Below are 22,197 nucleotides of genomic sequence, written 5' to 3'. Positions count from 1 at the left end.
AAACATGTACAATAGGTTCCCCCCTGTGACCATTTCCGTAGGATTTTCCTGGTTCAGGCCCATAGTCTCTAAGATTTGCTCCTTTCACCTGTGACCTCTAACAGGCAAGGCAATTTTATTTGTAGATCACAATCAATCCACAAAACATCAATATAATCATTAATTCATCAAATTAACTAATATGGATAATTGGGGATAATAAAAAAGTCTTGTACATTTTACTTTTGCTAATACATTTGTGTGTTCTCTGAAGGTGGATGGCAACAGCAGATGACTTTCCTGCATCATGTACAAAACCTGCAGAAGTTTTACCGCATGCTTCGCGATAACGGTTTTCATAAAAATCATATCAGGACCTTCTTTGCCAACGGTGGACTGTTTCCAGGTAGCAACAATTCGCCCGAACTGAGTATTCATCAAATGAATCTTATCTTTTTCGACTGTTTGTCACCACGTTAGTCATGTATTTTCCCACAGAGGATATAGAGGGAGTGTACGCAGCCACAGAAAAGGCAGTGATTCGCAACCACGTGTCGTACATCTGTAGGAAGCAGCACTGCGCCGACTCCCTGGTGCTCTACTTGAACTCGCCTACACGCAGTGACGGGACCATGCTGCTCTGGGACGCCAACCTCAACGGCATTGTAAGATAGATATGAACATTCATCTACGAGACTTTATTTGCAAAGCCAATCCATTTACTCTCATGTACCACCTTTTGAACATCCTCCTTTTTATTAGTTTGTAATGGTCCGTTCTTTGCTTAAGTTTACCTTTTAACTACCCTCATGATAAACATACCTGGACCAGAATTACTTGAACCTACAGTATATTTCACACATTCTGTAATTCAAATTTCAGCATGTGTCCGAAAGTGTTTCACAAAGACACAATATGTGATTAATGTATCTTTATTTATTTAGTGATGACAGTTCTAGATGTAGTAGACTTGATTGTACTTGATTTTGTTTTGCAGGCTGACCTAAAGGAGCGATACTCGGTCAATGAGCTGCTGGCTGACCTGGCAGGCTGCAGAGCCACCAGGGTTCTTCTGTTTGTGGATCAGAGCTACAGCGGGGTGTTGTCCAAACGGCTGAGAGGCTCCCAAAAGCACTCTAATGTGGTTCTGATCCAGAGCCCATCCAGACAATCCCGTAGGTACCCCAATCAGAGGAACAACCCAGACTGGGATGAGAGTAACTGGACATTTATCAGGCCCGCCACCTGTCTCCTGGACCATTTAGGAAAGGTACTCAACTTATTTGTCTTCACAGTCTTTTTTTTAAGTGTTACTGGAAAACCTTCAATAGACTTCTTGTGCCCTCTTTAACTGTCAGGGTCCTGGGACGTCGAATCTCCTGGAGCCTTGGTCTGGTCTTCTGAATGTGACACTGGCTGGAGCTCCTTGTAATGTCACCCCTCCTCTGACGGACAGTGAGATGCGGAGGGAATACCAGGGCTGCCAAAACTTGCCCACTGCACTGTGGCACCAGAAATTACGGAGAATCAACTAGAGGAAAGACGGACACAGGGATGTTAATATGTGGGGATGTCGAGAACATTGAGATGAACCTCAGCTTTGCTTTGCAGTCATAAGAATGGAAGAAATATGGCACAGGGCAAAAGAGTGTGATACCAATAGATACATTTGTTGGTAAAAATATAAATCTACTCGCTCCATACAACAGTTTACATAAGTGTTGATGGGGATTGACCATAGAGTATTACAAATATTATCAAAAGATGATTAAAATGAAAGACTTTGTGAAGAAACCAGTTAAGTATTTTACGTCGTATGAGTGGCACTGCTGTTTTGTAAGATATTCACATTGTCACAAGACATACCTGAGGATATGCATGCAGAATGCTGGTCCATCTTTAAAGGCTATTCTTGAAGCCACATGCGTGGTCAATCTGATCAATTGCCCACTATGTGGGGTAGTTCCTGAAAGTTTATTTCAGTTCCCGTCCTTCCCTTCTCTATAAAGTTCCCAGCACCTGTTCACTGGGGCCATTATTTTATCCAGTCTATGTCTAGAACTCAGCGTTTTATTGGGTCGACAGCACGTCCCAAGAGGAGTGTCCTAAACTCTGTGTGCTTCTGTGAGTTCAACAAAAGGACATCCCTCTCAAAGACTGCAGGCTTACACGACGGTCAGTCTGATGAATGTGTGTGTGTGAACAGCAAGTCTCCTGGGCACTTTAACGTTTCAAAACCAATCAGATGTGTCTATTTTTGTCTTTGCTTCATATTTTTGTGCATTCTTTCCATCCTGTCCTCTTCTTCACCTTTTGTCAGCCACTTCCTTGTTATCATCTTTTCTTTAAGATTTAGCAAGGGTCTGAGCAAATTATGTTTTGAATTACCTAGTTTTACCTCTTAACAGGCAACCAGTGACACAAGAACACACCATCCTACTACATACTCAACTGTAACTCCCAATAGCTTTACAGAAAGGGCTCTTCAGACAAATAATATACAAACTGCAATACTATACTACACAACAAAATTAAGCTGAAAAGAACATGATTGAAATTCTCCATTCTGTTTCCTTTTTTCTATCCTCTCAACATCACTGGACACACACTGGACACACTCATAAAGCACCAAGTCTGTCAAACTGTCAAATCAGCGACAAAGAGTGGCTTAAGCATTTCAATAAAAGGTACAAAAAGCGATTACTGTTTATGTACAGTTTGTGTATCACTTGTTGGCGTCAAAGTCCATAACATTAACATGTACACTTTGATATGGATTTCACAACATTGTTGTTCTCTGATAATGTGATTGTCACCCTTCAGTAACATTTGGTGTTAACGTCAAGGCTCAAGGCTTCATACAAACTGATGTTACAATAAGTGTATGTATTAATGTGAAAGGAGGAAGTGTGTTCCTGTCCCTACATTGTAATGGATAACTGTGTTGTATACTCACTGTTTTGTAACAAACTGTACATAATACATGGGGTTCAGTCTTATGCATGGACATCTCGTAAATAAAGTACTTTTATAAATTATTTAATTACGTTTTTGTGAATGTTTTTTCTCCTTATATGCTTAAAAAGATTGGCATTTTTTCCCCTATTGTAATTTTATCCAGTGCTTTTTCATCTTTATATTTTCTTCCTATCTCAAAAAACACTTGGGCCTGCTTCTTCGCCCTCGAGGCGATCATATAGTTTCACACCAAACATTGAGCTTTGGCTTGAGCACTTTGAGCTCATGCAGAATGTTTTTACCACAACAACAGTCACCTCAACTTTAAATGAACATGGCTGAATCTTCAGCACCTGCTTCTAAGTTGGATCTGAGCATTACTTAAGTAACCTGAGGACCACACACTCACACGTTGCACATGACAAGTACTCCTTTCTAAATACTAATGTCAATACAAATACATACACTGAGTCTATGTGGAGAGTCCTCTGTTGTTTTTCCCACATCACTGCGTAGAATCCCCCCAGAGTCAGCAATTGTTCATGGCTTGAAAACAAAAACAATTGAAGATACAAACATGATACAAATAGAGGAAAACATGGTTCTTATTGAATGTGTATTAATACTATATAAGTTCACGTAACATGCTGTATTTTTTGTCTAGCCACAGACAATTTCAAAAGCATTTTACCAGCATCTAGGCACCAGAAGCAGTGAAGCATGCTGGCCTTGTGTCATTCATAATCCTTCATGACGTTAACAACAAAGTACAGCTTTCTAAAAATGTCCAGCAAGTTTGACCAACTTCACAATGAATAATAAAACACATGGCTGCGGCTTCAGGATAGATAACAGGGGTTTAGCATGCAATTGAAGACACTGGGATGGCCGGAGAAGAACACGGACAACTTTAAATCAAGATGAAATGATGAATCAAAGGACTTTTGGGATTTATCTTATGGGGGAAATGTGCCACTGAGCCACTTTGAATTAATGATGTTTACTGAATGTAAATATAATTTCAGATTTTGTTATCTGCGTGAACCATATCAAACCTTTAAAAGCTTTTGTGGCACTTGCAAGCACCACATGTAACACTTAATGAGAGCATCGTTTTCCCTCGTAAAGCCGTGTGAGAATTAGCCGGTGTTGTGAAAAGTTTTTTGAGGCATATGGAGTGCCTGAGGAGGAGGCCTCTTCCTGCCTCGGTTGGGCCGGGACACTCCCACACGCTGGGGCAGAGAGCGGGTATTCTGACACCGGACGTTAAATGGGCCCTCGCTGTTTACATCACAATGTCACTCAAAAGATGAATGGCTTATGGACTGTGCTGTCTGCCAGTGGCTCCAGGGCATGGCCAAACCTTCAGAGTAAAACAAATGTGACCAACTGGGTGAATGTCAGCTTTCATAATAGCATCAGATCCTGACATAAGCACCAACCACCGAAACAATGGCGGGTTGGATTTAGCACCGACACAGCAATTGATCATGATCCGAACTGATCATAATTCAAGTAATCCAGTGAATATTTAAAGAGTAAAAAAAAGTTCAAACATGTAATGTCCATGACCATATGCAACACATTCAGAAAAGTAATAATTCATTTCTAGCTAGTATAAACACTAATTGACTTGTAACATACGAAAAGTACCAGTGAGCAAAAAAAGCACTAACAACATTTAACTAAATAAACGTTCCACTTTGAGCTTAAAACTAGTATTTGGCTAAAGTAAAGCCTTACCAGTATATGTGAATTTCCTGTGTTCCAATGTCTACAGTCTGTGACATATTGCGGCCCTAAAAGCATTCTTCAAATGTGTGAGAAAGGAAGTTTTCAGGCCAGCTCCAATATCAAAGGGTTGTATGCATGGGTAGTTAAGTGGCAGCTCACGGTGTGTGCGTTCCTCCCTCTGGGCATAAGACTTGATACCACTGCGTTTAAGGGTCACACACATAATGGTCTTGATGTAGAGATAACTAATTTGAGGGCACTCAGGAGACACAGAGTCACTCAGGGATTACATTGCACCTACGCTTCACTCACTCACAGAGAGATTAATACATTCATTTGAGGATCCAGAATCTTCTAAACAAACCAGCACGGATAACTATTATTACCAAAATTAGAGGATTTTTTATTGCGAAGTATACGCAATTTGAACCAAAATGACATATGGCTGTTTTTTTTATGTGTGAAGACAAGTTTGAACACTATCTTACCTTCCTCTCTCAACTATTTGTCCAGCGTGAAGCACAAGGATCAGGTCTGCTCCTACAATAGTGGACAATCTGCAACAGATTTGAATTGTCATTGTTGTATAAGTTCTATGTTCCATGACACTGTTTATGATAGCAACACACAAGTTTTGCTTTAAAGGTGCACTATGCAACTTTTGAAGTGAAAAAACAAACAAACAAAAACAAATAAATAAATAATAATAAAATCTTAATATATGTGTATATTTGACCTTGTAGTGACTTGTAGTGGCTTTCTGGGTGCAGGATGGCACCTTTGTTTTCCCTCACGGTGGCCTTTAAACTCCAGGATCAGTTGTTTTTATGGGTTTGTACCAGAAGCTGTCCAGAAACCCCCAAATAATTGATTCTGGAGCATCATTGACCCACTGTGAGGGAAAGAAAAGGTGCCATGCTGCACCCATAAAACCACTACAAGGTCAAATATACACAAATATTACGATTTTTTTTTCACTTCAAAAGTTGCAAATTGCACCTTTAAAGGAAAGAAAAAATCCCAAAGTATATGATATTGTTATAATGTCAACATGCATTTTAATTATCATCTTGCTTGTTTGGAGTTCAGTTTCACAGAAGTACCTCTGCTAATTAAGTTAAAATGAGAGAGATGATAAAACAGTCTGGATGTTGCACAGGTCCAAATGTGGCCAAATGTCGGAAAAAGATCTACAGTTTTCCCTCCGTAATAAGTTACAGAGCTGTTTTTGACTGGTGTGATTACTGTCACTGTGTTTCTGCGCACACTGACACACACACAAGGCACATCCAGCGGAGTGGGTCGCTCTGGGCTGGAGAACTCTGTGTGAACCTGTCTGTGAATTATTAAAGTCAGTATTTATGATGAGAGCCTGATTAAAGCCACACTTAGTGATCGAAGTGGCTTTACGCTCCAAGTCAGAAAGGCCAGAACAGAGATGCCAGATCAAAGAATGGGGAGGATCACTTTGTACTTTTATTTTCATTGTGTTTTGCAATGGCACATTCCTGAACAACAAGTCTTTTTCCACACATAGAACTTCTGCTTGAAATAGGCATTATTTTACAATGCGGGCAGCATGTTTTTGTCATGGGCCAAAGGAGGGTAAAATCAAAATGTTGCATTTAAAATCAAAGGCCTGAGTGATTGAAAATATTAACAAGCAAAATTACAAAAGGCAATGTGAAAGTTGAGAATCTTCACAAAAACTAACTGTGACGCCCAACTAGCTCAGCCTCCTGGTTTTCCCAAAGCTGAAAGCCTCTTTAAGCTCCCGCAGAGCACCACTTATGAGGACTATCTTTGGACGTCCACCTTCAATATTTGATGGAAAACCTGGGTCACAGGTAGGAGTATCTCCCTCAAGAGACTGCTGACGTCAACTGCACTCATTCAAGCTGTTCCCTGTCACCGCATCGACTGCAGCACAGATGTGGGCAATAGCTTATGTCCAATTAACTGTGAGGCACTGGTTAAACCCTGTTTGACTCACCACATACCTTAGCTGACGTAGTGGAGGTAAATGTGTTTAATCCTAAAAGCAAGATGTACCATAGATGTAAAGGAAACAACAAGATAAATTAAATATAATACATAAAAAAAAGACCCTCACTTTCCACAAAAAAACAAGTACTGTCACATAATTCGGACTCTGTACTTGAAATAAAAGAAAACATGTATTTAAAGTCATACTGTGTTACATCCAATCCAATAAAACCGATAAAACCTGACTTGCAACGTTGCCGGGAGTGGGACCTCACCAGCTCCTCTCCACTGACATGTTGCTGTTCTGCGTTGACTACAAATTGTATTCTGTAATTTAACCAGGAAAGCCTCACTGAGATTAGGAATCTCATTTCCAGGAGAACCCTGGCCCCAGAGGAGAACCTTTTAGTGCATGTTTTTAGTGGTAGGGGAAACTGGAGTACCCGGAGGAAACCTATGCAACCTACATGGGGAGAACATGCAAACTCTACACAGAAAGTCCCCGTCCAGGTGGGAATCGAACCCGGGACCGGCTGTGCTGTGAAACATGAGCACTAACTGCTAACGTGCTACCGCGCTACTGTGCCGACCATATTAAATTCAATAGACCTTCTTCCAAAGGCTTTATTCGAATAATCCACTGCAGGAAGAGCACTGTCGGTGTCAACCTGAGTGCTAGGCCATTTGGTATTGTTTATGTATTTAGTTTTACAGCAGTTTAGTTGCTCTTGTGACACACACTTTATAACCTGTAACGTTCCACAGTGTGGCTTTAATTATCCAAGCTTCTGTAAAATGACCTGTCAGGCTTTCAAATAGAGATTCAATGTAGACAGAAGACCATATTCCATCTGCTAGATTCTCCGTATGTCTCATCGGATGGACAATAACCGAGCTTAGATATAAGACTCACCAAGAATTAGTAACAGTGGAGATAATCCTCAGTTTCAAACATCAGAACAACATGGTTTCCGTGTTTTCTAATTGATAACACTTGAACATGTGAACCAGGAAATGAGAAAAGTGTGTGTGATTTGTTATTATGTCCCATTAGTTGTAATGCAGATGCGTAAACAATGTCCAGAGACTATTAATCAAAAACACTGAAAACTTTGTAATAGTTGACAGAAGCTTGATCTTTGTTCTTTGAGTTAATTCGGTTTGACCCCTGACATGTTTTAACATCAGTGAGTGACAAAGCTTTTCAGTATCACTCTACCTGATGAAAAAACAGCTTTGTTTCTTCTTTTACCTTTGTTGGCCTGTCACCACATGTTGACTCATACTTTTCAATCAGCTTATCATTTAATCTCCCAAAACCCTTCTTTGTGTCCAAGATAATCCTGTTTTTCTTTTGCCAGGCCTGAACTCCTTTCATCTTCTACGCATTTCTCAATTTTTTTTCTACCATTAATTATGACAAGTTTCCTCTCTCTACCTACCCACACACACTTTCCATCGTATTGAGTTGCCTTGTGCACGAAATGCACAGTATAAATAAACATGCCTTGCCTATCAGAGGAACTATGTTTTAGTTTAGTTTATACTGTAATAAATGTGACACTGTCACCTGTGTGCCACAACAATAGTGGTCCTGTTAGTGCAGACCGTGGCCAGAGAAGCCTGGATGTTCCTCTCTGTTTGGGTGTCCAAGGAAGAGGTGGCCTGCGAAATAAATATACATATAATGTCATTTGTCAGCACATTACTTTGTAGCATGGTTATAGATTGGTATAGGATGGAAGCAACATGGCACCCAAAAGTGTAACAATATGAAAACACAATTTTCTCCAAGGTAAATAACTATAACCTTAAACTTGATTCAGTATCAAGACTGTAAATTACCAAACATTGGTAGTATTTTCTTAGGAACACTAAGAAAAGATCTCTCATAATAGTTATTACCATGTTATTACTGTGCTGTCATGCAAATTCTAGATGTTTAAGGCTTTTTGAAACCTTTGCTATGACGGACAACCTGAGCTTACTCAAACATATGGTTTTCCAAACAAGCCTTTCATGGAGTAGTTCTGTTGTACCTCGTCCAGCAGAATGATCTGAGGTTGCTTCAGGAGTGTCCGAGCTATGGCCACTCTCTGCCTCTCACCACCACTGAGCTTCAGGCCCCGTTCCCCCACCTCTGTCTCATAACCTGATGACAATCACAAACAACATTACAAAACATGACTTATCTCCAATAAAAAGCAAATAGCAAGTCACAAGTCCAGCAGTGCTCAGTCTGACCCTGCGGCAGCTCCAGTATGCGTGAGTGTATGTCCGCTGCCCGGGCCGCCTCCTCCACCTCCTGCTGCGAGGCTGTGATCCGGCTGTACCTGATGTTGTTTCCGATGGTATCGTTGAAAAGCACAGTGTCCTGAGGGACCACTCCGATGCATGATCTCAGAGAAGACTGGTGCACCTGTTGTCAAAAGGTTACAAGATAAAATACTTACACAATAGATGAACTACGGGTACAAGACTGTAGAGATTTTTCTGACAAACAATGTGATTAAATCTGCAATTTATGTTTTGAAATCAATATTTAATGGCCAAATTTCAATCAAGAGTAGGAGAATTCACATGTGAGAGAACATGGAAATATCAACTGCAAACTATAATATAATTTGAGAACTTATTTGGAGAGAAACAACTAATTAAGCAGATTGTATATATAAAAGCGCACGGACAGAGGATAAATTGTTTGCAAAAATGTTGTAACTAATGAAATGAAAGTATGACTGATGTGTCATACTTTGTGATTAGTATGACTAACCTTGTCTAACATATGACCTTGATCACTCATTATAAATGTACAAAAACTATTAGTATTGTACATAGGTTTAGAATAAAAAAATGGAAATGCCTTAAGAAGTCACATAATAATGAATGAGTTTCTAATGAAACTATATCTAACCAGACTTACATGCTTTGAAATCGAATGCCTTTACACACAGGTACATACACATTAGCGACATCAATATTGCATGGCATAATCCACCAGTTACTATATAATGCATGCTGCCCCAGGTCACAGACTTCTATATGTAAATTTGTGTCTCCTGACCTCAACTCCTAATGCATCAGCCACGTGTCGCCTTTGAGGATAACCTGGATACATAGACCACTACTCCACAGTAAAGGATTTGACTATTAGACCCACATCTTTGGCCTAACTGGATTAAACAAAATCACAACAATGACTTTGTTGTACAGAAAAGTTAGCATAATAATGATTCACAGGGCCTAACTGTCGCAAAATAGCATTGTCTTTCTGATGGACTGGCATCACACCAAAGGAATAATTAAGGAGAAAAATGCAATGATGGGAACTGAAAACTTATGAAAGACTTGGAACACTTGAAGGTCTTTTATTTGAAATCTGTGTTTCTGAATGATGAGGTCCTTATGCAGAAATGCAATCAAGGTTTATTTGAGAGAGTATAGTGAGACAGAAGTGGCGTCATGGTTGAGCTTAAAGGAATAGGCCACCGTTTTTACATACTGAGATATGCTCTTACTTCACTTTAGCCAAGTTAATATATCCCCGTCTGTTTTTTCTCCGTGCGCTCTGCCAGGCAAACAGAGCACATACGCAGCCTCTCCCACATGTCATATAGCTCCAAAAAAGCTCACGATAGAAGCTACCAAGCTCTTCCACGTGTTCCCTATTTAAATAAAGTTACGTGAAGTGTTTTCATGCGAAGTATATTTACACAGAAATGTAGCATGTCGATTTTATAAGCAGATAAAAAGGGGAACTATATTGTGAGGCGTAATGATACGAGGAGCAAAACGTCCGCGCAGTAACTCCTAAAGACTTCCCCCGCTCACTTCCGTCAATAACCTTTAGGAGTTACTGCGCGGACGTTTTGCTCCTCGTATCATTACGCCTCACAATATAGTTCCCCTTTTTATCTGCTTATAAAATCGACACGTTACATTTCTGTGGGGGAAACACGTGGAAGAGCTTGGTAGCTTCTATCGTGAGCTTTTTTGGAGCTATATGACATGTGGGAGAGGCTGCGTATGTGCTCCGTTTGCGTGACAGAGCGCACGGACAAAGACCAGACGGGGATATATTAACTCGACTACGGTTAGGTAAGAGCATATCTCAGTATATAAAAACGGTGGCCTATTCCTTTAATACAGTATGTAATATTTACTTTTGCACGAGTTTCATTTCTATTTACCTGGGCTTAGGACTTGTACAGTTGGAAGTAAACTGGTGACTTCATTTAGTTGAATTGTGACAAGACTGTATAATGTTTTGTCTAAATGAGCGTAAATCTTTGGCTTTACCTGTAATCTTAACTGATTAACATGGCAGCCTGTGTGAGTGGCAGAACTTTCCCGCCACTGAACAGCTTTTTCCCCTCTGCCATCTCATAAACTCATGAACACTAAATACCTCTGCCATCAGACTCATGAACACTAAATAACTCTGCCATCAGACTCATGAACACTAAATAACTCTGCCATCTCATAAACTTATGAACACTAAATAACTCTGCCATCAGACTCATGAACACTAAATAACTCTGCCATCTCATAAACTCATGAACACTAAATAACTCTGCCATCAGACTCATGAACACTAAATAACTCCGCCATCAGACTCATGAACACTAAATAACTCCGCCATCAGACTCATGAACACTAAATAACTCCGCCATCAGACTCATGAACACTAAGTAACTCTGCCATCAGACTCATGAACACTAAATAACTCCGCCATCAGACTCATGAACACTAAATAACTCAGCCATCAGACTCATGAACACTAAATAACTCCGCCATCAGACTCATGAACACTAAATAACTCCGCCATCAGACTCATGAACACTAAATAACTCCGCCATCAGACTCATGAACACTAAATAACTCCACCATCAGACTCATGAACACTAAGTAACTCTGCCATCAGACTCATGAACACTAAATAACTCCGCCATCAGACTCATGAACACTAAATAACTCCGCCATCAGACTCATGAACACTAAGTAACTCTGCCATCAGACTCATGAACACTAAATAACTCCGCCATCAGACTCATGAACACTAAATAACTCCGCCATCAGACTCATGAACACTAAGTAACTCTGCCATCAGACTCATGAACACTAAATAACTCCGCCATCAGACTCATGAACACTAAATAACTCTGCCATCAGACTCATGAACACTAAATAACTCAGCCATCAGACTCATGAACACTAAATAACTCAGCCATCAGACTCATGAACACTAAATAACTCCGCCATCAGACTCATGAACACTAAATAACTCTGCCATCAGACTCATGAACACTAAATAACTCTGCCATCAGACTCATGAACACTAAATAACTCAGCCATCAGACTCATGAACACTAAGTAACTCCGCCATCAGACTCATGAACACTAAATAACTCCGCCATCAAACTCATGAACACTAAATAACTCTGCCATCAGACTCATGAACACTAAATAACTCCGCCATCAGACTCATGAACACTAAATAACTCTGCCATCAGACTCATGAACACTAAGTAACTCTGCCATCAGACTCATGAACACTAACTAACTCCGCCATCAGACTCATGAACACTAAATAACTCTGCCATCAGACTCATGAACACTAAATAACTCCGCCATCAGACTCATGAACACTAAATAACTCCGCCATCAGACTCATGAACACTAAATAAATCCGCCATCAGACTCATGAACACTAAGTAACTCTGCCATCAGACTCATGAACACTAAATAACTCTGCCATCAGACTCATGAACACTAAATAACTCTGCCATCAGACTCATGAACACTAAATAACTCCGCCATCAGACTCATGAACACTAAATAACTCCGCCATCAGACTCATGAACACTAAATAACTCTGCCATCAGACTCATGAACACTAAATAACTCCGCCATCAGACTCATGAACACTAAGTAACTCTGCCATCAGACTCATGAACACTAAGTAACTCTGCCATCAGACTCATGAACACTAAGTAACTCTGCCATCAGACTCATGAACACTAAATAACTCCACCATCAGACTCATGAACACTAAATAACTCTGCCATCAGACTCATGAACACTAAGTAACTCTGCCATCAGACTCATGAACACTAAATAACTCCGAATTCAGACTCATGAACAATAAGTAACTCTGCCATCAGACTCATGAACACTAAGTAACTCTGCCATCAGACTCATGAACACTAAATACCTCTGCCATCAGACTCATGAACACTAAGTAACTCAGCCATCAGACTCATGAACACTAAATAACTCCGACATCAGAGTTATGAACTGTTCTATTTGCACTACGTGATTATTCACCTCACACACTGCTCTTTTTACTTTTATAAATCCACCATTCATGCCGCTCTTTGTCGGGACATGTACAGTATATTGAGTATCCTATCCAATCCACTTGATTTCAATAGCACATTTATAAACAATGCGTTTCCAAAGTGCTGCACGTATATTTAAAGGCACTATACCTGATTTCCAGTAGTGGAACAAAACATGTTTTGTACCCCTTTATTGTAAACTCAGGTGTTTGTGGAGAAAAAATAATAACTGTGCATCTACTTATAAAGCATCTGTATCAATTTCAGGAACATAAAGTTTATAGTTTTCAAAGCATATTTGTAAAAGTGATCCAGCAAGTTGTGAAATGTGTCATGAAGAAATAAAAATACTTGTTCCTGAAAAGCAGATGATTCACTCTGATGTTGCATTTGACTCATCTAGGCTGTAACCCATCTGGAAGCCATATGAGGACAAACATGGTCAGATCAGCAAACAGAAACTTGTTGCTAATTAGAGAAATGAGTTCTAGGAAAAGGGCTTTTAGCTGTAAGGTTTTGGTACAACCTGATACCTATAACACCCCATTAAGGCTTAGTTAAGGAAAGGCCTGTTTCCACAATTTAAGAACAAAGAAATAGCTGTGAGAACAGTTTGTAGTGTTTGTCTCTGCACTTTTACTATGACAGGTGTAGCAGCTCTTACAACTCATTAAACCTGCATTGTCCCATCACAGCTTTAACAAGGGCGAGAGGGTGAAATAAGAGAAAATTATTCCTTTTATAATTCGAGGAGCAAAAGCATTCATAGTGAATGAAACTGGCTTTAAAGATACTAATGATCTGAGGGACAAGTTGTACAAAGAATCGAAATTGCAGCTTGAATGGGCTAAAGGTTGGAGAAGCTCAGGGCAATTATCAACATGTCAACTCTCCATCTGCTGCTGACTGTTCATTTGGACATTTGTTTGCCTGCTTCACAGTCTGATGTATGTGCCCTGTGACACAACTGCTGCTGTAATATTGTGCTGTACAAACCACTTGATTTAGCTGATGTATATGAAACAATCACTTTCTAAAAAAAACAAAAGAAAAGTGCATTATTTCAAAATCTATATAGAGTTTGGGCAATAAGGCTAAGAAATAATAAAATACAATTCACAAGCCTCAGTTTATATGTTCATCGTGATTATTATGATTGTTATTTTTATTCAAGAATCAAGTCAATTTAGTCACAAACTAACTAAATAAATACATCCTAGACTAAAGAAACTGGAATTTTCACCACATCCTCCTCTTGAGCAGGTTCAAAAACACCAGATTGACCAAGACATTGAAGTTAATTAACAAAATGTGTACATGCGTGTATTAAGTCCCCCCCTGCTATTATAATTACAGGCAAGTAGTCTCATAATGATGACCGCCGCGTTGTCGTAACTAACACATCTTTGTCATAGTCAAACAGGTGTGCAGGAGAGCTGTTAACACTCATAGATATAGATACTTCAGCTGTAACCACGATAACGGGACTAGCCATACACATGACGCACATCTGGTGTCTGGACCCACTGCTGCATTATTCATAAACCTTTTACTATGATTTATTCACGGCATGACTGGAGCTGACACGCTCAGACCAACTCCGGCTTTGAAGGGAGATAGAGAAAGTGGAAGTGAACGTGTGTAAGGGAAGGCTCGAAGCAGCCGTAACCACAAAGGGCAAAGACAAACATAAAAAAGGATGATTCAGACTCTGTAGAAGCAACAATTGGACCTGGGGCAATAGCCTTTTGTTAATAATCTGAGCTGATGTTTAAGTCATTATACACAGGTGAATAGGTACTGTGGTTTATTTAACACGTAACAATGCTACATGCATTGTTGTGGGTTAAATTAACCACAGTCGGACACTCAAAGACATTTCACATTGTATTTCTTTATTCGCTCCTCTTACTCAGTAATTAGTCTGGTTGTTTAGATTTCCACTGTTGTGGGACTTTTGTGGAGAGTATGAAAACTATATATTTTTGGAAACCTTATGGTATAGCAATGAGAAAAACAATGTTTCCATTTGCCCTTGTCATTTGGTAAAATTGTGCAATTATACAATTTTTCCATTAGAGTTAATGAGGACTTCTGGTCATCGCTACGGCAACTACATGTAAGATATCACAAGGGTTTGATTCACTTTTTTGATTGGAACGACCAAATTGAATTTTATGCCAAATTTAGTAAATTTCCGCCACATTACGTTTTTTTACTCCCCCATATAAATGTCTGTTCAATGTATTATCGCTATTATCGCACTTTTTTTTCTCTTTTTAATCAGAGCAAATGGAGAACATTTTTTTTCTTCAAAAATGTATAGTTTTGATACTCACTGCACAAAAATCTGGCTAAATTACATAGTGAACCTGACTAGCTATTTAAGCTATAAGGCAATCACTCTACCATCTGAGCCACTGTCACTGTTTATAATAAAGACTACAGTGCTTTTCTAACACAATATTACACAACCTGGAACTGACTGCCAGACAAATTGTCCCAAATTTGATTCTCAAAAGCAATTATTATGTCCATGTGACTACTGCACAAGGCATCTACATCATACAGCACAATTGTATAGGATGGTGTGAGTGACGGTGTAAGTACCTTAGAGATGTCCTGACCATCAATTCGAATAGAGCCGTTCAGAAGATCATAGAATCGAAACAGCAGCCGCAGTATAGAGCTCTTCCCCGATCCTGAATGACCCACCTGCACAGTGGACTAGCTGTTTGTACGTTTATACTAAAGTAAAACTAAATCACATAATATTACGTACACATAGAGTTATAGTAAACGTAATGGCAGTAAATGTCAGTGCTATGTATGAAGCAGTCAGCCGTCTTTCAAAGTGATGTGAAACATACCAGAGCCATTGTCTGTCCAGGTTCAACAGCAAAGGTCACATCTTTTAAAACCTCCACGCTACAGAAAGAACATTTACTTGAAATCAATATGCAGATTAGAATGCAAAAATCAAGTTTTCAAGTACTTCTTAAGTAATTGGACAATTTTGAGATTGGACTGATAGATTTGTACCCTGGAACATAGCTGAAACAAACGCGGTCAAACTCCACTCGACCCGCCGTGAGCTGCAGGTCCTGAGCATCTACAGCGTCCTGCACCTGCAAGAGATGAGGAGGAGAGAATTTAAAATATACAGATAAAATTGATTAAAACGATATGGTCTGTGTACAGGTGACAAGCTCAAACTAAGAAAATGTGTCTCTATTTATTTAGGATAAACAAAAATACAACAAGACCTAAAAAATCACAACAAATGTTAAACCAGAGTGCTTGTCCATAACGATGTTAGGAAGTCAATCCTGCCCTTAAAATGGTTTTGGTTTAACGTCCATATTTATCACCATCTTTCCCTTGACCTTCCACGTCCCCCTCCTCCTCTCTTTTCACCGTATCCGCCCGCAGCTTCCCAAGCCAAAGAAAGAGGGCCGCTGTGTTTTTAAGGTGCTCTAATGCTTTTGTGCACATTCATGCGCCTGTTTACCATATCAAGGGCCTGTGACTGTAGAAGACTTTAGTGAAGCAGCCGGGGGACGCCTTTTTCCCACCAAAACACACACACACACTTGGGCACGACTCCGCCACTGCCTTCACAAATGTACACAGACACACAACAGAGTCACACAAACACTTGTTGACCTCCTAATCCGATGAGCCATGACTGTGAGCAACCAGAAAGACTTAAGCGGACTGACAAAGTGACTGTGGGTGCAAATTCACACCTGCTGCCACACATTTTTAAGTTAAAACCTTACATTTAAGGTTACTGTTTTTATCAAGGGATTGCAAACCTTTTCCTCCATATATTACCAGAATTATGTATTAGCGTCTTGTTCCATTGGGTTTAATTGTTAATTTGTGAAAGCATAGAAATAGAAAAAGAAAGAAAACATCATACATGAGATAACAGGTATTGCTATCGTTCATGTTTATAGCTGCTGTGATGAGCTTGTTTGATCCAACCTGTATGGGTTCTGTCTTTGATGATGTTAAACGACACTCAAAGATGCTTTGCAAACGAGACAATGGTGAAAGAATGTTGTGGAGCAGAGGGAGCTGCAGGAGGAAGAGGCAGCCTAAAATCGACTTTGTATTCATGTAGTAACTGATTTTACCTGGTCTTCTCCAGTCCCATGTTAACTAATAGGAGAGAAGGGCGGGCACAATTTACCCATTCACAAGGCGACCCTCCGGAAAAAGGTGAATACTTGGCTGTCATGGAGTAAACTGATCAACTGTCAGTCAAAGGCTGCCAACTCACTCCCACTACATCCATACAATCACGGAGGATGAAGTCTTGCCCAAGCTCACAACAACTGTCTGCACTAACCAAAGCCATTCCATCTGCCAACCTTTCAGTTATATGACGACCTGCTCTTCCATCTGAGCCACTGACCTCTATCTTCTCAGTCAACAGATCCAGCATGTTCTCCATGTCAACAAAGGCACTTTGAATCAGTCTGGAACAAGAGCAGAAAAAAATATTGTGCTTTAGTTAGCTCTTAATATTGTTTACTGCAGGGGTCTCCCAGTTTTGAGCAATATTCAAGAAATACAAATAGCAGAGAGCTACTTATGCTTCAGCAATTTGATTTAACATTGTTCTGAACGAAAGGAAAATGCATAAACTGAGACTCAAGCGTATGTAGGAATGTAGAAAGTCTTGGGGGAGCTACTTTGGAAAGGGATTGGGGAGGTACTGCAGCTTCTGGTGGGAGTTCTCTGGTGTATTTCAGTGGGGAAATCACTGAATTACACCATTCCATCTGCAGTCATTCATTCCATCTGCAGTCAATGTCAGTAGCACTTTATATTGTTCTTTTTGATGTGTTATTCTTTAATGATGTTGTGTCTGTTTTTACTGTACTGAAATGAGTTTTAATGAGCCGTGATGAAAAACAAGTTTCTGCTCTTTCATTTCTATTCTATTCTATATCTTCTTGTGAGGAATTGAGACACTGACACCAATTCTGAACTAAAACCGCATATATTTGTGATTAAACATCCAATTGCAAAGTAAACTGCGTAAATCCTAAGCACCAATAACCTTTTTCAAGTGGGGGTCCCAAACTGCTTGCATGGTACGATGAGCAACATTAGATGTATTGTGTTATAAAACATTACATAGGAAAAGGGAGAATTACAGATTTCAGTGACTGAAGGGGGAATCGCTCAAGGCCCCTCATGTACTGTTATAGAATCTTTAACACATGTCCAGAACTGCCTGCATGGTCATTTTGGGGGTCACAGCCTGAAATGTTTAGGTTTGTGTAGTGTTTATACCTGTAGTAAGTCCCAAACCAGTTGAGTGGAGTGTAGAGCTGGATAATATAGGTCCCAAATAAAACATAGTCTCCAACCTTTAGAGAGAAAAATTCAAAGTGGTCAACACAAGACCTGATATGCTCATAATGGTACACGTTACCTGAAACTGCCGCTCTGACACCAGGTGAGCACACAGTAGGGATCCGGCCAACAGACCTGACCCAATGATGACATTCTGGGTTTGATTCAATAAAGCCAAAGACGCTGAGCTCTTCCATTCACATTGCTGCCAATAATGATACCACAAATTACAGACACACATTTCAAGGCAATTTACAATCGATTAGATTATAGTAAGGCAACACATGACACAAGCCATTTTCTTACTTGAAAAGTAACAATAGCTTTTTCAAAGCTATGGACCTCATAATTCTCAGCACTGTAATATTTCACCTGTGAAGCAAGTTTTAAACATGACATTAACCTCTTAACCCCCACCTAGATGGAGCAGATTTTCTCCAGTTTGGCATTATCCAAATAAAAACTTGAAAAAAAGTGTCAAAATGAGATGAAAACGCAACAAAAAGCGACAACAGAGCAGCCAAAAAAGTGACAAAAACAAGATGAAAAAGATACGACAATAACATGACAACAAAAGCAGTGAAAAAGCGACAAACATGAGATAAAAATGTAACAAAAAAGCGAGAAAAAAATGATAAAAACGAGCATGATATTGCAACAAAAAACCCACAAAAAGCGAGGAAAAAGATCCATTTAAATACGTTTTGCGGGGCTTAGCTTTCAAATGAGGCACTGGCCTATAGGCTGTAAGAAACTTTTAGATTTTAGGTACAGCTGAACTGGAGAAAATACACTCGGTTAAGGCGGGGGATGAGAGGTTATAATGGGAAATGTTTTTTTGAATTTTTATGTACATTTTTTTCTTATTTTAATTAAATTACAGTCTCAAAGTTGAGCAGAGAGTCTACAGCTCGAGTTTTTGCATTGTTGTCCTGAATGTTCATCTCCCTTCGATACTTGGTTCTCCACTCAGTAATAAGGATTGTACAGGCTGCACATAAGAAATGAAATATCAGTAATCAGTAATAATTCACTGCCATGGAGCAATATGAAAATGCATTAGAAACTGGTTGACTAACTGAGGTAAAGGGCCATGCAGGTCAAAACTATAAGGCCAAACCACAGACTGAAGTAGGAGCTGAAGTAGGCAATGGCGATGATGATGTCACAGATGGTTGGGAGGATGCTGAACAGGATGTAGCTAAAGACAAAAACAAACACTACGTTAAGGCGCTGAAAATGAGACGTTCCTGTCCCTTGTGAAGCATTTCGGGCCGATTTGTGTGTGTGAAAAAGCGCTGCCACAGATTCCCTTCCGTTCCTGCCGTGGACGCACCTCAGAAGGTTGTTGATGGACGAGGTGCCGCGGTCAATGCTCCTCAGAACATCTCCCGTTTTCCTGTCCAGGTGCCACCGAAGAGACAGAGCGTGTAGGTGGGAAAACAAGCGCACCTCAAAAGAAAAAAAAGTATCTGAAGCTCAACCAAGTGTAATGACGCTCTCACTGCTGTGATCTGTGGATGGTACCTGTACGCTCCTGCTGGTGAACTGCTGCACATTGACCCACAAAAACTGACGGAGGTTACTAATGAAACCAGAAGTGCCTGTACAAGGAACAATACAGTTTGTTTTTGTATCTAACTTCTATGGGTTTGCAGTAAATATATGAATACTCACCAGCGCCGCCTCCCTGTAGGAACTTGAGCAGCGTGTAGATGCACACCGAACCAACGAGTGAAGTCCAGTTATTCCCAGCAGACAAATAATTCACTGAAAAAAAAAAGGAAATCCATTCCTCATTTACTCAGCCATTGCTTAGTTTGCTCTGATCCTAAAACACAGAAGTATAGATGAACGAATCAACACACACGGGGGTGATCAGCTGAATTGGTACAGAAAGACAGATAGATACCAAGAAGACAACAGGTGACAAGGATATTTTATATGACTTCCGATAAATGTGTGCGATTAAAATGGAGTCTCACACTTGGCTGCAGGAATCTTTGGGGGTGGGGATTGGTCCCAGAGACAAAACGTCCCTTGTACCGCTGTGTTAACTCCACCAAAAAGGGCCGCTAATGCCCGTTAAGCATGACTGGCAGGAGAGGTGAGCTCCCATTGAAAATGAGAAGTACGTACACACAAACACATTACGCACACTTGCACATTGAACGTGTCCTCATCGAAAAGACGCACTTGGCCTCACTCTCACCGCCCTGAGCTTTAATGACACTCCAAAAGCTGAACAAATGCTTCTGAAAGAATACTAGTGACTTCTGTCAAGGGGCTACATAAGGTTAGACCAACTACCAAGTGGGGATTCTTGAAGCAGCACATGATGGGCCCAAAAAGAAGTAATGTACATCTCTGAACCACATTATTCTAAATCAGAATCCTTTTATGTGGAAGGTTTCACAAGTAAGGATTGTTTTATTTTGACGCAATGTTGCAACAGGAAACAAACTAGCAGTAATAATATTAAACTCAATATTAATATTAAAATCAAAATCAATATTAATATTATCAATAATTAATAAAACAAAATGATTACATTCATGATCAAATTGCATAAGGTTCCTGGAGCCTTTTCAGAGGGGCAGGTCATAAAATAAATTATTTGGGCAATTTTTCTTTTTTGCTGCATTGAATACCCATTGGGAATTATGTTTTGAGGTTTGATGCATTTGTGGGAGCCACGTTTTTGCAGGCTACTGGGGGCCTCGACCTAACTCCAACACGTACAAGCCTGGAGCCTGTATGATTGCTTCCAAACGTTTTAGTATACTGCCATCTACCGTTTAAACTGGAAACATGCACTCTGAAGTTTAGATCATGGCGAATAAGTAGGCTATAACTTGCCTTTAATTATTTTCTTGCTTACCAATATTCTTAGAGTAGACGGGCACGAGGACGTTAACGAGACGCTCGGTGAGCAGCAGTCCCCCACACAGCAGCACAAGGCCCTGCAAAAACACTGAGCCCCGGGGCCAAACATAAGGCAGCAGCAGACGCACTTTCCTCTCGATGCCCCGCCACGAGGGGGGTAAAGCAGCGCACTGTGCTACCTGGACAATAAACAAAAACCAAACCAAAGGATTATTTTGCCCATTTTTATTTGTCTGGGGCTACAGTAGTGTGGCTATAAAGTAGCTCTAACTAGACCACAGTTCGTTCAAATTCAGTGTTGATTAAATTAGGAAAATAAATGTAGGTCCACATACCTCAACATTGACTACGTCACGCTTCTCTCTTCCGTTAAAATCTCCAGACATAGTGTTCACTTTCAGAGTGGGTGTCGGTTTACCGATTAGTCACATACTTTATGTAAAAAGATTAGCCTTTACAATGGGCTGCCAGACCCTGAGTCGGACTCCATCGACGGGCCTGCTGGGCTTTGAGGTGAAAGGCTGCATCAGCATTTCCTTTTTTCCCCCTTGGCCTTTTGTTTAACCATTTTGTTATTGAAAATAAAGACTTGAACTGACGTTCTTTGCCCTCTGTAAACTCAATTGCATTTAATCACAGGGGGACCAAAAGAAAAGATTGATTTCTCCTCGCACGTCTACACCTGCTGTCTTATTAAAGCAGAAACATCTTAGAAACAAGCAGGTTGTTTATTAGTACAGGGTAACAAACAGTGGGTATGATCCAGAGCCTAAAGTACAGCAGTGTATTGTTCCTATGGACACAGTTCAGCATGAACATGACTCTGCACAACAATCCTTGAAATACATCAACGGACTGGAGTTACAGTGGAAAGAATACAAACAAATGTGACAACAGTTTAACATTTGTGAATAAAATGCATAAATAAAAGTCTTTAGAT

At 40.0% G+C, this 22,197-nt stretch overlaps 1 protein-coding gene across 1 annotated transcript; it reads right to left on the bottom strand.

Moving 5' to 3' along the window:
- Positions 1–1,371: 1,371 nt before the first annotated feature.
- abcb6b (ATP binding cassette subfamily B member 6 (LAN blood group) b) lies at positions 1,372–21,643 on the bottom strand (the record flags this gene model as incomplete). The annotated part of the gene is made up of 20 exons (XM_079562671.1): positions 1,372–1,510; positions 3,403–3,483; positions 5,160–5,228; positions 8,228–8,322; positions 8,697–8,809; positions 8,902–9,076; positions 15,609–15,713; positions 15,869–15,926; positions 16,041–16,126; positions 17,422–17,485; positions 18,309–18,385; positions 18,451–18,576; positions 18,678–18,743; positions 19,253–19,362; positions 19,451–19,572; positions 19,708–19,823; positions 19,899–19,975; positions 20,049–20,141; positions 21,253–21,496; positions 21,593–21,643. The coding sequence occupies 20 exons, from the start codon at positions 21,641–21,643 to the stop codon at positions 1,507–1,509; spliced, it is 1,932 nt and encodes a 643-aa protein (XP_079418797.1). The 3' UTR covers positions 1,372–1,506.
- Positions 21,644–22,197: the final 554 nt, after the last annotated feature.

Source organism: Gobius niger, assembly GCF_951799975.1.
Source record: "Gobius niger genome assembly, chromosome: 9".
In the NCBI taxonomy this organism is placed as follows: Eukaryota; Metazoa; Chordata; class Actinopteri; order Gobiiformes; family Gobiidae; genus Gobius; species Gobius niger.
Note: the sequence above shows the minus strand (reverse complement) of the source record. Positions and strands in the feature narration are given on the sequence as shown.